Source organism: Ctenocephalides felis, unplaced genomic scaffold (genome assembly GCF_003426905.1).
Source record: "Ctenocephalides felis isolate EL2017-DRISC unplaced genomic scaffold, ASM342690v1 CF-g0.4_SCAFFOLD_03571, whole genome shotgun sequence".
NCBI classification, from domain to species: Eukaryota; Metazoa; Arthropoda; class Insecta; order Siphonaptera; family Pulicidae; genus Ctenocephalides; species Ctenocephalides felis.
In genome coordinates, this window is record NW_020539725.1 from 33,506,583 (window position 1) to 33,523,913 (window position 17,331).

The 17,331-nt window shown below is 27.8% G+C and overlaps 5 protein-coding genes across 5 annotated transcripts; 3 read left to right on the forward strand and 2 right to left on the reverse strand.

The window, feature by feature from the left end:
- Positions 1–1,138: 1,138 nt before the first annotated feature.
- On the forward strand, positions 1,139–3,115 carry LOC113384457 (peroxiredoxin-4-like). The gene is made up of 5 exons (XM_026622169.1): positions 1,139–1,475; positions 2,010–2,127; positions 2,212–2,451; positions 2,512–2,677; positions 2,983–3,115. Exons 1-5 carry the CDS (start codon positions 1,298–1,300, stop codon positions 3,049–3,051), a joined length of 771 nt encoding a protein of 256 aa, XP_026477954.1. The 5' UTR covers positions 1,139–1,297; the 3' UTR covers positions 3,052–3,115.
- On the reverse strand, positions 3,108–5,818 carry LOC113384456 (chromatin assembly factor 1 subunit B). The gene is made up of 5 exons (XM_026622168.1): positions 5,656–5,818; positions 5,041–5,271; positions 4,640–4,904; positions 4,194–4,380; positions 3,108–3,853 (listed from the first exon to the last, which is right to left on the reverse strand). Exons 1-5 carry the CDS (start codon positions 5,782–5,784, stop codon positions 3,130–3,132), a joined length of 1,536 nt encoding a protein of 511 aa, XP_026477953.1. The 5' UTR covers positions 5,785–5,818; the 3' UTR covers positions 3,108–3,129.
- Positions 5,819–6,093: 275 nt separating this feature from the next.
- Positions 6,094–8,545, forward strand: LOC113385250 (tetraspanin-13). The gene is made up of 6 exons (XM_026623084.1): positions 6,094–6,332; positions 6,436–6,603; positions 6,675–6,773; positions 6,848–6,949; positions 7,014–7,142; positions 8,372–8,545. The coding sequence occupies exons 1-6, from the start codon at positions 6,273–6,275 to the stop codon at positions 8,468–8,470; spliced, it is 657 nt and encodes a 218-aa protein (XP_026478869.1). The 5' UTR covers positions 6,094–6,272; the 3' UTR covers positions 8,471–8,545.
- Positions 8,546–9,918: 1,373 nt separating this feature from the next.
- LOC113384857 (uncharacterized protein KIAA2013 homolog) lies at positions 9,919–11,950 on the reverse strand. The gene has a single exon (XM_026622624.1). The coding sequence runs from the start codon at positions 11,878–11,880 to the stop codon at positions 10,012–10,014; it is 1,869 nt and encodes a 622-aa protein (XP_026478409.1). The 5' UTR covers positions 11,881–11,950; the 3' UTR covers positions 9,919–10,011.
- A 602-nt stretch (positions 11,951–12,552) lies between these two features.
- On the forward strand, positions 12,553–17,286 carry LOC113385218 (TBC1 domain family member 5-like). Its single transcript, XM_026623041.1, is given in 16 exon segments — positions 12,553–12,796; positions 12,861–12,950; positions 13,293–13,467; positions 13,541–13,657; positions 13,865–14,007; positions 14,065–14,115; positions 14,228–14,349; positions 14,568–14,700; positions 14,768–14,817; positions 14,820–14,909; positions 14,974–15,080; positions 15,303–15,442; positions 15,934–15,988; positions 16,055–16,207; positions 16,530–16,855; positions 16,924–17,286. Coding segments are annotated over 16 exon segments (1,950 nt in total). The 5' UTR covers positions 12,553–12,641; the 3' UTR covers positions 16,967–17,286.
- The last annotated feature ends 45 nt before the right edge of the window (positions 17,287–17,331 follow it).

The window sequence follows — 17,331 nt, forward strand, 5'->3', positions numbered from 1 at the left end:
TGATTAAATATGTTGCATTGAATTTTAGATAATCATATCAGTAATCTATGAAAAATTATGGATTCTGTTTATTTAGCATGTAACTTGTACATTTTTTTCTAATTTTAATACACCCAAAATAATGAATATATTATATTATCATATTGCCTTAATATTTTTATACAATTTATAAATCTATATTATTATAGATATTGTTAGAATGGAAACAAAATGAAGATATGAGCACTTTGAATACTGATAAAATCAATAAATGTGAGAAGAAAAAAATGATGGTTAATTAAAAATGAAGGGATTGAATAATAATCGTGAATGTTTAAATTATATAAAAATATCCATCATTATCCCTTTATCTATATGAATTCGTTTCTTATACATGCTATATGTTTTTATGTTTTAGTATAGTGTCTAGCCTTGTTAGAGAAAGTTGATCTGTATTTAAACAGTAATTACTATTAATATTAATAAATTATAATTAATATTTTATTGTGTAGTAATAATTATATTTTTAATAAATTTACAGACCCTAGACAATATACTAATTGTTTACAGACCTTGGTCTCAAATGTACAGACGTTTCATGAAATAAAGTTTGTGATCCATGAAAAATTTGAAATGATATTGTTTTCTTCGTGTTACAATTGTATTAGACGCATTTGTTATATTTCTATTATTTTTGTATGAATTCTGCGATCTGTTAATGTAGTACACACAATGAGCAGAGATTGTTTGTTTTTATATTGCATTTTATTTTTTTTAATGTAACGTATCCATATACTAAGTCAATTGTAGGCAATTAGCAATATACATGAATGGGATAACTTTTTGATTATTTTGTTAACGTTATTTGTGGAACAAATATCAAAAAGTTTATGATAAATTTAATATTGAAAAAAGAATTGTATAATCAACACTTTTTTTTAAATATTCTCTCAGTGTATTTAAATCAATATATTTTAAAATATTAATTAATATTTTACTTTAAAGCAACCCCATACGCCAATTAAAAAAAAAAAAATCTATTGAACATTCAAATTATTGATACGTTCTACAATAAAAGTCACTAGTATGCGTTATCGCTAACTCTTAAGACAGAAGATGAAGAAGCCTTGCAGTCTCTGATTAGGGTTACCTCAATTCATCCATTTTTATGTTGATTCGTTGATTCGGTTATTGTTTGACGTGGGATGGATTGTTGGATATCGGTTATAGGTTATAGATAAACAATTAGATAGCCGAGGTTTACACGTTGCACGTATGTTTTTGAAAGTCCCTGAATCGATCAAATAGTTTATCAAAAATGAAACAATTGCTTCAAAATCGAAATGTCATTTGTGGACTGTATTTAGTTTTTTATGTCTTTTGCGCTAATAGTATGTCAAATGACGAAGGCTCATGTCAGTCCTACGCAGGAGGAACTGTTTATCCTCAAGGAACAGATAAATCTGATCACAAACTACAGTGGACGAAAGCTGTTAGTAAGTAGTTTGTAAAAACTTGTAAACATATTATATGTAAACTGTACTAAATTTTAAAATATTATATTGCCAGTAATATTATTTTCATAAACACATCGTAGCTTTTATTGGCAGTTGTAGCAGCGATATTAATTGAAAAATAATGACATTTTATTTTTGAAAAATTTTAAAACAGTTGCAAGATATATTGCGCTGTATATCTTTTAAGATTTGTACTTAGTAAATGTACAATATATTCAAAAGAAATTTAAGATAATATAATTGTAGAACAAAGTATTAATTACATGATTTCATCATATGCTCAATAAGAATCCAACAAAATTTAATTCATAGATTTATAAGTAGAATGTATTTAGGAAAAATTAACTAATTTTTTAAAAGATCTTTTTCTATTTAAGTTTTCACTTATTTTAATATTTGACCCTCCTATTTGTTTACTCCATGTATCTATCATGTTTCTGTTTTATAATATTAAAATACCTAACTCAATTCTTTTGCTGAGCTCATATTAACATTTAAAACTATGTATAATAGTTTCTAGGCCAGCGCCACAATGGCAAGGAACCGCGGTAGTGAATGGTGAATTCATAGAACTATCACTAAAAGATTTTGAAGGAAAATATTTAGTATTTTTCTTCTATCCAATGGATTTGTGAGTATTGGCACACTTGGTCTACTGTTATGTTATAAGCCATACCATGGGCATTTAAAACATGACCTAACATCTTTTTTTTAGCACATTTGTATGCCCCACTGAAATTCTTGCATTTTCTGACCGAATTGATGAATTCCGTGAAATAAATACAGAAGTCGTAGCATGTTCAGTCGACTCTCATTTTACACATTTGGCATGGATGAACTCACCACGAAAAGAAGGTGGTCTTGGAAAAATAAGAATTCCATTATTATCAGATCTTACTCACACAATTTCAAAAGATTATGGCGTATATTTGGAAGATTTAGGCCACACTCTTCGGTAATTTTACTTAATTTGTAATATTTATAGCCCCATATAAACATGTATTTTTTCATTTAGAGGACTTTTTATAATTGACCAAAGGGGAATTTTAAGACAAATTACTATGAATGATTTACCTGTTGGGCGTTCAGTTGATGAAACCTTAAGGCTTGTACAGGCATTCCAGTTTACTGATCTGCATGGTGAAGTTTGTCCTGTAAACTGGAAACCAGGCCAAGATACGGTAAACATAATTTATCTGTTGTTTCTACAAAATAATGCAAATATGGTTAGCAACAAAATATGCTATTACAAATAATAATTAATTTTTCTCCATTTACAAGCTTATTACAAAATATAAATAGTAGTCTTCACAATTTTTTTTACTAAATTTCATTATAAAAACAAATTATGATTTCAGAAAAATATTTTTAATATTTTGTTTATCTATTTTCTTTACTAGAGTTCATAGAGAAACATAGAAAAAAAAAGTAAACAATGTGTAATGTGATAAGAATATATATAATGTTTTACTTTTTTTTTTTGCAGATAATTCCAAATCCTATTGAAAAGAAGAAATATTTCGAAAAGGCTGACTCTAAGACAGGTTCATCATAGTTTATAGTTTGAAATACAATTTTAAATAAAAGCTGGTTTATAATAAATTTGATATTTTATTAAAAATTATGACAAGTCTCATTCTTTCGTTTTTATTTTGGAAGATTTAGGGCTGGACAAGGTAATCAGTGAAACCCTTCTTGGCGTTTTAACTGTTACTGGCTTATCATCTTTTGTGACTGAATCCTTCTTTAAAGGTGCTGTTTCTTTTATGTCATCTTTAATATCAGTTTTCTGTGTAGGATCATTATGTGAGTCTTTTTCACTTTCAATGTCTGCACAGATTTGTTTCTGTTGCTGAGTTGATGGAACTATATCCTCTCCATCAATTTGTGAATCTTCAATTACTAATCTTATTTCATCTTGTGATTCATCATTCAATGCTTCAGTACCTTCTGTGCAATCCATTGCAGATTCATCAAGTACATGTAAATTAATTTTTGCGCTTTTTTCGGTTTCTTTGTTATTATTTTCTGAATTCTTTTCAACTTTGTAGATCTCACCTAGCTCATCACTTGAAAATGTTATAATAGAGCAGAAACCATCTGTACTAGAAACAGCCAAAATTTTTCCATCACTAGACCAAGATATGTCAGTTAACCTTGTGTAATGAATATTTGAAATCACAGCAAAAGGTGTTGATTGTTCTGTATCATATAATATGACTGAGCTGCGAGTGGCAACCGCTATAATCATACGATAAGGTAAAGGTATAACTGGAGTTTTGTGACGTAAACAAAATAATAAAGGACAGAACTTTGCAGCTATAGAATATTCTTTCGAGGGTAGGGTGACGATAGGTCTGAAAAAGAAATAATTTAAAAATGTAAGTGTTAATTGGTTCATATAATTATTATTTTAACAAGTATAATTTAAAACTTGATATTTTTGATTTTTCCTGTTTTTAAAAGTAGAATATCCAAAGAACCTTTTAGCATAGTTTGATATTTTATGGAAATAAAATCAAAGTGTGCCAAAATAAAACCAAATATTTATACTGGTATGAAATTAAAATTGAAGACTCGAAATCAAAATAAACATTGATCAATTTCCACCTAAGTACATACTCTCAAATAATATTTAAGATATATTTAAATAAATTTGATATACACCTATCATAATTATGATTCTAAAAAACATACATTTTTAAGGAGAATCTGCTATATATGTAGGTAGTATTAAGAACTTTCCCTCCTTCTTTTTCTATTGCACCGGAAGGTACAACCAGAAGTAAACCGTCTGGTGAAAAACATAATCTTCTAAAAAAACTTTGTAGAGTGTCATCATGATAAATTCTTGGACACATATTATTCTCACCCTCAGCTTTACCTAAAATTTTATATATATATATATATATATATATATATATATATATATATATTTAATACATACAATTATTGGAAAATAGTAAAAAACATGACTTAATATTAACTATTAGTTTAATGACAATTTTTTTTCAAATTTCCAAGTAAGTGAGTGATCTAAGAAATAACATGTTATTGAATAAACTATTTCATTTCTGGCAAGGATCATATCTACTTTGACTAGAACTAAGAAATTAAGAATGAAATATGTGAATGATAATTACCCTTAGAACTTCGACTAACAACCTTCTTTGTTTTAATATCATACACTCTACATGTTCGATCACTACTCATTGTCGCTACATATTTGTTATCAGGATCCCAAGCAACACCCTGTACAAAATTTTTTTGATCATCCAATATTCCTAATGATTTCCCTTTGTTTAAATCCCACAAAATTGCAGTATTATCAACTGATCCACTTATAAGAAATAATGAATCTGGAGACCAGCAAATATCATACACATCTTGAAGATGTCCTCTCAAAACCTAGTAAAGAATTTAATTAAACAAATTCAGGGTTTTCTAAGATAAGAACAGCTTAAATCTCTATATTTTGAGAATATATTCTTAAAATGTTTAGAACATCACATATAAATAAAACATAACATTAAGAGATAGAAACCTTAATAGAAGACCAAATCTCTTTATCAGCTTCGTTATCTTCTTCTAAAGAAGGTGGATCTGCATCAGTTCTCTGTTTCCAAATCATAATTATATTATCATCATCACCAGATGCGAGATATTCCCCAGATGGACTCCATCTCACTACATTAACTGCTTTCTCATGTCTAGTAAGATCAGCTGCTATTTCAACAGTTGCCAAACCATCAACGGTTGTTTGAATATACCATATCTAAACAATTATGATAATGTGTCATATTAAAGTTATAATAAATCTCACAATTGATGTAATGCATATTGTGTCAAAACTAATTGCTTACAAACTCTGAAACTCTAAAATCTAATTAATTTAATCAGTTTGTTAATTTTTTTAATAATGCCTGTGCAGTACTGTAAATTATTTTGATGCTTCAGAGATTGGAAAGGGTAATAAAATATATTTGTACATTTGATTTTGCTTATTTATATGTAATTGTTAAATTATTAGGACTTTAAATTTTATATATTAACATAATAAGTGCATCTAAATACCCAGCACCTGTCCTATTTACTAAGCAATATAATTAGGAATATATATATATTTTGCTTTTCTCATTCCTAGAAACAAACTTAATACCAGAACATGAGAGTCGGTTCCACCAGTAGCCAATCTTTTAAATTCATTATTCGCGATGGTTGGCTGTAAATCAATTGATAAAACAGGATCGCGATTATGCCATGAAATTTCCGGGATTGTGCACTTCATTATTATTTCATTTAAAACTAATTAATAAAATGTTAAAAACTTAAACGAAGGTTAAACAATAATAACAAAGTTCGCGGTTTATTTTTGACATTTCCGTGGTGTTGCCTGATACAATACCAATAGATTTGCGCATGGAAGTAAAAAATAGGGATTTTTACGCTGCTCTGTTAACACTCTTAATTGTTAATCTTTTATTATAATCAGTCACTACTAAAAATATTGACAGTCTTTTGACATATTGTGACTATATTTAGAAATAAATCGAATATTTTTTTTAACTAGTTTTATCATTTACGACAATCTCCACGTTTGAGCAATAAGTAAAATGTGCTATTAAACTATCTTCACTAATTTCTTAATACCATGATTTTTTTGGGGTCATTTCCATGAATGTGATACTAGAAATTAAAAGTGTTTTACATATTAAATAATATACAAATTATTTTATCCATTGAAAATACATAGAGAAAATTATTAGAATAATTAAAATGTGTGGAGGATTCACGTGTTCAAAAAATGCCCTTACGGCGCTAAATATATTATACATTGTAAGTTAATAATCAACATTTTTGCCTATGTGGACAAAATTATAAACAATGTGCTATTTAGAATTTACTGTAACTTTAGTTTTATAAACGTTTATTGTTATAGATCGTTTCATTTATTTTAATTGGCGTAGCAGCATACGGCCAGGCAGCTAGTGTTGTTATGAATTTGCCGATTATTGGAGGAATATTGGCTTGTGGGATATTATTAATAATGATATCTATATTGGGATTAGTAGGAGCAGTAAAACATCATCAAGTCATGCTATTTTTTGTATCCTTTTAATGATGAACACATATATAAACATTTTGTACAACTATAATGTTGACCTTAATGCTGTTTAGTATATGGTAATATTATTCCTGCTATTTCTAATACAATTCTCAATCGCATGTGCTGCATTAGCTGTTAATTCGACTCAACAGGAAAGATTAGCAGAACAGGTATATTATACCTCACTACTATATTGAACAGTATTTTGAATGTATTCGTAATTTTATTTATGTTTATATTTCAGGGCTGGAATAGATCTGAAACTGTAAGACAAACTGTACAGAAATCATTTTCATGTTGCGGTTTTGATAGCCATTCAAACACAACCTCTTGCAATCCTATTGAGGTAGCAAAAATTAACATATGTTTTATAAAAGTATTTATTCTCAAATAATCACTTTAACATTTAGCTGGGATGTTGTCCACATGGATCTGGATCAGACTGCCATTGTGAACCGTGTTTATATAAAATTCAATCTACCATGGATCATGCATTTAAACTTTGTGGAGGAATAGGATTATTTTTCAGTTTCACTGAGGTATAGTGTTGAGAAAAATTTAATATTATATAACTTTTTTTTAATAATAATTACATTGTTATAATGGATTTCAGTAATTCAAATGCAAAAGCTTTTAAAATTATTAGTATTTATCTATTCAAACTCTACTATTTAATAATTTCATATATTAAATAATTCTAGTTGTATATAACTATAAACTTATTTTTATATTGATTGAAGCTTTAAATAATATTTAATATGTTTTTCATTTCATTCTAAAATCTTATAAGCTATTTGTTAATTTACTTATTAATATATACATATAAATTAGCTACTAACAAATAATGCTTATGAATTTGCAGTTTGTTGGGGTCTGGTTAACAGTGCGTTATCGCAATCAAAAAGATCCTCGTGCTAATCCTAGTGCTTTTCTATAATTAATTTTCATATGCTTGTAATATACTTCACAATGGGTTGGTGAAATAGTAATACATTTTCATAATAATATACGTATAGTATGTAACAAGCCAATTGCATGTTATATGTAAATTATCACTCATTTTGCACTAAACATATTTACTGTGGAAAAGGGTTAATTAAACTTTATAATTATCATTTTTTAAAATATATTTTCAATTATTTGAAATATTATATATGTATATCAATATAACTTTATTCATCGATGATACATTAAAAGGAGCTCAATATTTTAGTTTTGCTACAACATCATTTAATGAAGTTAATGTAACTAAAGTCCTGCCACTCATGACATACTTATATACATATATGTAACTAATAAATTATATTTTAATCTAAATTGTTGGGTTACGATGACAGTTTGGTAGAAATGCTTTCAGCTGTCTAATCATTATCTCGTTTTTTCTTACCAGAAAATGTGTGTGCAATGACATAATCTTGAAGTTAATACATAATTAAGAAAGACTTTCTATCAATAATGCTTAATTATTTTAACTTTTTCAAATAGTTAAGTAGTTCTAATAATTCAATAAAACATTTATATTTCCATTATATATTATAAGTATAAATGTTCAACAGTTGCATGATATGTTCTTATTTTGTGAGAATAATGGGTACCACTAATTATTTCTGTAAGGCTTTTCTTCAAATCTCTATTTAACTCAATTATGCATGGCATATGGACATCATATTGCAATATGTACCATGGTACATATTGTTTAATTAATATGGTATTTGTGGTTTATTTTGAGTGCAATATTAAGTATAGTGAAGAAGGAGTATTTTCTTAGGTGTTAGCTGTTATCATCACACATCGCTACAGGAACCAATGTGATCCATTAGAAAAACAGGCACATGCTATATTTCCCAGGCATAATTATTTATACTGACAATGAGATTATAAATTATTTAGTAGTCTTTAAATCAATTTCCAAAGATTTTGGTTTAGTAAATTGATCAAATATCACAACTAGCTTTTAAGTTTTTTTTACAAACTAAATATAATTTAGCTCTCTTTAAATTATTGTAGGTAATAAATTTTTTGCACTATTAGTCAGTGTGAAATTATAATGTTCTGAGATAATGTGACTTGCTTTATGAGTGATTTGAATATTAAAGCAAATTTTGTAATGTGCATTTATATATTTTTCTTGATGAGATTAATAGGCTTATAAGTTTTGTTTAGAAATTATGCAATTCAATTCACTGTTCATACAATAGAAAATTTATAAACGGATAGATCTCGATGAATCTGTAGATTTCTGATTGATCAGTATGCAAAGCAGATTCAAATGTAAATTATGAACTGTAAATAGATTAAGTAGATTTTTACAAAGTGATTATATCAATATCAATGTATACAAGCGAGATTTTGTGTTATCAGTTATTAAATCAATGAGTTAAAAATTCAAATTATATTATAATTTTGTGGCAATTCAGGCCACGAAGGAAAAAAGTAATTGAATCCTAGAACAATTACACACACACACACACACACATATATATATATATATATATATATATGCATACATTATAAACAGCTGTTCCATACGTTAATAGTGCGACTAATTAATATCTACAAGCAGTCTGCTCCACCATGTATTTTGCTGAAGATTATATTTGTTGGAAGAATTAAAACAAATGGTTTTGATATTTATTCTTAACTTTTGTTTCGTATACTAAAATGGAGCTTACTCAACTAATTTCAGAATACTGTTTAACATTGGAGAAGAGATTTGAAGACATCCTATATCAAGCATCTTTACAGCCATCAGGCAGCTATAAAATATTTATTTAATATATTACAGAATTTTTTAGACTCTTTATAATATATAGTATTCAATGTAATAAAATTTCTTCACCAATTTAAATGTGTACCGGTGTATGTTTTTATAAATGCATTTTATACATGTATTTAACATATTAGAGAATTACTTGCCTTTTAGTTAAGTTAAAATTATACTAGAGTATTTAGCTCATTGATTTAATATGAAATATATATATATATATATATATATATATATATATATATATTCACCACACTAGCTGAAAATGTTTAATTTATTAACTAAATTATAATTATTAAAAACTAATAAGTTTTGTGACTGACATCTGTAATAAATAGTAGAATAAAATTTCTTATAATTTCGTGTAAAACTTCTTATAATTTTATATGTATACAAATTTCATACATACAAATATTTGAACATAATATAACTTATTACTAATATAATTATATATAACATATAACTAATAAAATGAAAATAGAAGAAAATAATATAATGCATAACATCAAGTCCAGCTTTTGGAACAAATAGTACATATGCTAATTCTATTGGAGTACACTGGTATGTACAGTATGTACATAACAAAATATATTTTGTGACTACATAATTCTATATAAATAAATATTACTATCAAAAACTAGAAATCAAGGTTTACTGTACCTCCCGCGATACTTATCTGGTGGATCACAGCATTCTGTCATTATCAATTTACACAAAAATACATGGAAGATAATTATTAGAAAACATATCGATACCCAAAACAGTGTAGGCAGACCCCCTAATCTATGGCCATGTTTGTGTAAAGCAATCACATGATGTTCATGAGCAGGCGCCTCATTGACTTCTTTTACATGAATAGCATGTTTCAAATCTTCCATATGTTGTTTGTCAGAAGTTATATATAAAATTGCAGTCAAAGGTTCAGTCAGCTTAACTGGGAATAGTTTCTTTGTAGGACCTAATTGAATGGGATCGTCCATGCAACCACCATCACAAGCATAATAATTTCTATCAGCTCTATCGACGGCTACATAAAGTACAGCTTTATTGTCATCTCTTACTACTACACTAATATTTAAGTGAGTTAAATTACCATAATTCAATTTTCGAAAATGGTAATCACGATGCAAATATTTTGGATGTATATTGAATTCTAAATGTTGATTACTAAAGCGAAGGCCACCAAAACTAAGAACCATGGCTTGGCTAATCCCACTGGCACCTGCTTTAACAAGATTATGACAGCCTTGTTTTTCTAGAGTGAGTAACCAAGATTTAACCACTGTGTTAACATTTTCCAAAGTATTTAAATCTTTCCATAAATTATCAGCTTGCAAGGTATGGTATCCTTCGTAACACCCCTCTGTATAACTCAATGATTTAGAAATTTCATTCTTTTGTATTTGACTAATATGTTCTTCAAACTCATATGAACGAGTTTGGGACAAAACATAGTACATCGTAGCATTTATCTGATCTCCATTAATAGAATTTTCTGCTTTTGAATCACTAATTGTAAACCCAGTAGACCACAAATGCTGCCAAACCTGCATATGTTGACCTCTAAAAGCTTGTGATATTTCTTTGCCTTCGTGTTGAGCTTTCTTCAGAGCATTTTTCATTGCATCTATTGCTTTGCGTTCCACAACATCTTTCATCAAAGAATAATCTTGTAACAAAATAGGTTCTGAATATTCAATGGTCATTAAGAGCTCAATATTTGTGGATGACCTTTTCTTCAGTATGAGTGTAGGTAACAATTTTCTGCAAACTACACTAACAGCAATGATGCGCTCCTCATTTGGTAGTTGTACAAATCCTGTTGTAGCTTGATAATCCAAGATAGAAGAACCATGCTGTAGTTTAACCTGCTGTGTTGTGGCCGTAGGCCAGTTTGAAATATGAGCTAACACTAAATCTACTTCATATAATAAATTTGTTGGATTAGTAAATTTAATGTCTTGAACAAAAACCTGAGGTAAAGTTCGATGAGCATAATATTCATGTGATATGTAATAGCCGCTCTGAAAACAATGGTATTTGTGAATGATACCTTTTTTATATTCAACAACTGTAGCTTCGAGGCTATTTCCATTTGCAGCAGATGCATAAACCAATGGGTGATAAAATATGGGAAGATTTAGTGATCTGCCCAATTTTATATTTATATGACCTATGTCAGATATCTCCAATCCAAAGAAACCGTTACCAGCATATGGTATAAAATCTTTTTCATTTATTTGCAGAGGTTTATGTCTGATATTCACATCATATTCGGCACTCTTGAAATTGTATGCTGCTAATCTATCTGATATACAACGATATTCATAATTTTCTAGAGGCTTAGAACTCGATAGCAACCATCTGAAGGCTGATGGTGCCATATATAAAAGCATTAGAATAAACAGTATTAAAACTATGAGGAAACGACGATATGAGGAATAGCTATCGAAGTTCCTCTTCAGACGCCGCGCTATATCTGATAAATCCATATTGCTTCTTTTCAAAAACATTTATCATAAGAATATTTTAACATCATTCACATCAACTTTCACCTTCTAATCATATGTTGAAAATTTTTGATAACACATGTAGGAATACTTTTTCCATTTTGTGGTTTCATACGATACTCTGGATTTTAAATCAGTGTTAAGAATTATAGTTTTCATAACTTTGTTACATTTTTAGTCTAAAATATGTTTTGATTGGAAAAAAAATCAACCAAAATAGTCACAAGATCTTTGACATCCCACGTGAAATGTATCGACATCAATATTGAAATAATTCACAAACACATAACAAATTTGATGACTGTAGATATTCGAAGTGATTTAATAAATCCTGTTTGTTGATTTTAAAAAAAGGTTAACATTTTGACTTTTTAGAGCTCATGATATAAATATGATGGACTCTATAACCGGCATTGTGATAATAACTAAAAAATAATTATATTATTAAATATATTAACTATATATTAACATTGAACTATTTATACTATAGAAATAGGGAAATACGTTTGACATATAGCAATTCTTTATTATTTTTTATTCAAAGACAAAGAATTTCTATTCCCGAATTCCCGTAGGACAATATGTCAAAATATGTCAAAATCCACATGTGGCTTAAAATGACAAAACACATGTAACTGTCAAAACACAGAATTCACAGACTTATTAAAGAAATTTTTAATATTTATTAATTATTATTAACATTTTGCCTGCATTTGTGATATAATTAATATACAAATTATAATGCCAGTGTATAAAAAATAAATATGGATAAAGATAAAAGTAATGATAATGAGCTGAAGAGTGAAAGCATTGATAGCCTTACAGATGTAACATCTAGTTCAACTACAACAAGTGTTTGTGATTCTAGAGATTCTTCTCAGAGCACCCCTGAACGATACACATCCATAAATAAATATGAGTTCGTATTTTATTATTTTAATAGTTAATATTTACAACAATAATCTTTATAACCTCGTTTACAGAGAACAGTGGCACAAAATCTATGATTTTTATGATGATAATTGGACAGAACTCAGAAGAAAAGCAGTTGTAGGCCGGCTTAGATCTTCTCGGTAACTATTTGCTTTATACTGAACAGCTTTCTAAAAACTAGTTGCATGTTCCATCTTATAATAGAAGTTCTTTTTGTTGGAATCTTGATATATGAATTATTTTTTTACTATCGTTGATTTCTATTGTATGGCCAATTCATTGTCAGTAATGAGACTAAGATGTTTACACATCAAATTATTAAAAAAATTTTTCAGTGTTGAATCGATAACTATATTTAATAATTGTCAGCTGTTGATAGTTTTTTCTTTTTGTAGTTTGATGATTGATATTTATAAGAATTTCATATTTATTTACACGAAGAAAGCTAATGTATATATTATTAATGTTTATTTATTCTTTAGTTTTCGTAGTGTATGCTGGAGAGCTTTATTAGGAGTATTGCCTCAGCAAACAAGCCAATGGCTAGATACAATTAGAGAACAAAGAGAAAGATATGCTGGTCTAAAAAGTGAAATGATTTCAGATCCTCGACAAAATAAAATTTTGGATGATGACCCATTATCTAGAAACGATGAGGTAAAGTTATTATTTTTTCTTGCAAAATGTGTATCATTATAGCATTTTATTCATAGATATTTTTTGGCTTTAGAGTCTTTGGAATAAACATTTTTGTGACCAGGAGCTAATAGGTGTTATAAAACAAGATGTTGTTAGAACTTTTCCAGGAGTTGACTTTTTCCGGAGAGAAGATATTCAGAATATTATGGTATGATCATGATATTAATATTAATTTGTCTCTTAATTATGCAATATAAATAATAATAATAATGTAAAATATAATTCTACTATAATATTTTTAGATATCTATATTGTTTTGTTATGCAAGAGAACATCCTGATATGTGTTGTCTCTTAATTATGCATTATAAATAATAATAATAATGTAAAATATAATTCTACTATAATTTTTTTAGATATCTATATTGTTTTGTTATGCAAGAGAACATCCTGATATGTGTTATAGACAAGGAATGCATGAAATTTTAGCACCTTTGTTATTTGTTCTATATAGTGATCATCAGTCAATGTTACATGTAAAAGATCAGGCACTGATTAAGTAAGTTATATAAATTATATACATGTTTAAATTTTAATAACTTTTTTATTTTTGCAGCGATGTTATAATAGAAATTTTAAATCCACAATATCTAGAAGCAGATTCATTGTAAGTATTATATTCATATAATAATGTGAATTGGTATGGAATATCATAAATTAAATATTATTATTCATATATAATATTAGATTATTTCTAATTATTTTTTATGTAATTTTAGCACATTATTTACACACATTATGTCTAGTATAGAATGCTGCTACAGAATTCACGATATGATCCCAACAACTGGGGGATACTTTCCATTGGTTACTAAAATCCAGTCTGATGTGAGTTTATTCAGTTATTGTATATTATTAATAATATAATTAATAACAATATATTTATTTGTACAAGATATGTTTATACCTCTTAAAATAATGTACATATATGACTACTAAAACTATATATTAAATTTCCTGTTGATCTTCCTATTGGAAATCAATACTGCTATGATACTCATGGCTTTTAAAAATGATAAGTCTTTATTTTGTTATTACTTTATTAATTTCTTCAGGAAGTCCAAGACTATCGACCTGAAAATGAAGTTGTGACGCAATTAAATTGGATTCGAATAAATTTACTTTCTAAATATGATCCTGAACTTAAGCAACATCTTGAGAAGCTAGACATACCACTTCCTCTGTTTGGCATGTATGCAGAAATTACAATATTTTAAACTTGTATCTTTTAATATTTATTTATGCATATTTATTTTTAGACGGTGGTTGAGATTGCTCTTTGGAAGAGAATTTGCACTCTTAGATCTTCTTGTTTGTGGGATGCCATATTTGCAGAAGGAGATAATTTTGGGCTTGTAAATTTTATTGTTGTAGCTATGCTTATGGCCATTCGTGATGAATGTGAGAATATTTATAAATGTAATTTTTATGCATATTTTATTTAAATTTTCTGTTTTTTTTTCAGTGTTAGTAGCAGATTACACTACTTGTTTAACATTATTAATGCGATATCCACCGGCTGTTGATATAACATATATTATTGAGCATGCACTACATTTAATGCATCCAAAGGTAATTTTAAAATACACTTGTTTTAAAAAAAAACTATATATAAAATATTGCAACACAAAAATTATTTCATCACATTCCTATTTCTTTTTAAAAAATATTATGGTACAGAACTTTGTTTTTCTGTTCGATGCTAATTCGATTTAAAAAATTTCTTAATTTTAATAATTTTTCAATTTAGTATCTGCATCTGGTATATATTGAATTTTTTTAATAATGTTCTAGCTCTACGCTTTGCCCACGGCTACTTCTTATATAACCCTGCCAACAACTATGAGTCAAACACCAACAACAATAGTAAATAAAGAAACCATTGCGAGTATAAGGCGAAATTCCTTATTCGACAGAACTTCGTCTACAAGGAGGTAAATATTTTATAGAATTAAATTCCTGAATAATGTTTTTGCTTAAATATACTGAGTAAAAAACACATAGATATATAATTTATTTGCTAATATCAATCCTAGTTACGAGATATAAATAGATCTATGTGATAAAATAAATGTATGAACTCATATATGCTAAAATGCTCTTGATATTCGCTAAAGTCCACTTTGAAAATTTTGGTTATGTATAACGAAAGTAATTTTATGTTTTTGTTTTATTGTTATTTTATATACCATAAATTGCAAAATATGATGAACAATTACCATAAAGCTTGCTTTTAGGTAGTAAATTTTCTCAATAAAAACTAATTGCAAAATTGTTTTTGCAAGTAAAGTTATTTTATGTAAAATATAAATCTTCATATTAACTTCCTATTGCAGCATATGAACTAGTATATAAAAATTTATTGATCATCTATCTCTTTATATTTCAAATAACTTTTGTAATTAACATGAAACTTCTTCTTTAGGAATAATAGCACTACTGGTGATCAAAAAGGGGTTCTCGATGGTTTCTCAATAGAGGTGACTGCTACTGTAATTGTTATTTTATGTTTCAAGATTTAAATTCTAATCTCTAATTTTGTTTAGGAATACAATAGTGTTCGATCTGAGCTTCAACACGCTTATTCAGTTATGTCATTGAGTAGAATTAAATTATTACAGTATTTATCAATTTTAAGAAAAAATTTACCATCTGGTTCTTCTCGGGAGGCAGTTCAGGCTTTGGATGGCATACAAGAGGTAAATCTTAGAATCTAAACTAACATTCTTAAATATTAATAGTCTGTGAAAATTGGTTGAATAAAAACAATGCATTAAAGTTTGGAATAATGGGCTGCGCATTTAGGACATACAAGCGCGTGTTTGTGCTCTACAATAAATATAATTACATACATATATTATAACTCTGAAAGATATCAATTGGAACTCGCAACCTGTTTTTTGAAATAGACATAAATTTTATCTAATTAGCTTGATCAAGTAGATTATTTACATGTATCGGGAAATTCATGCAACTTGCCTTAAGGCAAAATGCCACTTACACTTAGCATCTTCGTTTCAGTTATGTTCATTGTTAAAACATAGCAATAATAGCATGGGCAGCTCATTAAGCGATTCCTATATCGAACGCGCTTATGAAGCAGACGAAAAATATGTCAGGGCAATGGCGCAAAAGGATCGCAATACTTCTTCCCCATCAAAGTCTTCTTCAAAGTCGGTTTTCTATGTTGAACATGGATCGACTAGTCCTGTGAAGCAAAACTCCTCCAAATCTCCTCATAGGATTCCACAGAAAGCGGAAGTTCCAATGAAAATATTTAATGAGCATCTGGCTGTGAAATATGAAAACACCAAAGGTGTACCACTCGAAGATCCAACAGGATTAAGGCGAGTTGATTAAATACTTATTTCATTCATATTTAATTTGATTATTCGATCTTAGCCGTAAATTTTAGGCCCAGAAAATGTATGCAGAGCACATCTCGTGAGTGGTTCTAAAGCATAAAATTAATGATAGCGTGATATTAATTTTATTATTTTACTAAATATGAGTTGAGTTTAAAGATCGCGCATTACTTACATCAATAAAAATTGTCTAAAGGGTTTATAAGTTTATTTGCAGTGCAAAATAACTATAATAATTAAAAATATGTTAATAATTTATAACGATTTAAGTAAAGTAAAAATTATAGTTATTTCCATTGAATGAGGGGTAGAGTGTTAGCCAGCAACAGGAATATCAAATAAAATTATAAACAATTTATACATCTTTTATTGGTGTAACGTTCATCTTTGAACTCAACCCATATTATGTATATATATATATATATATATATATATATATATATATATATAAATGAGTA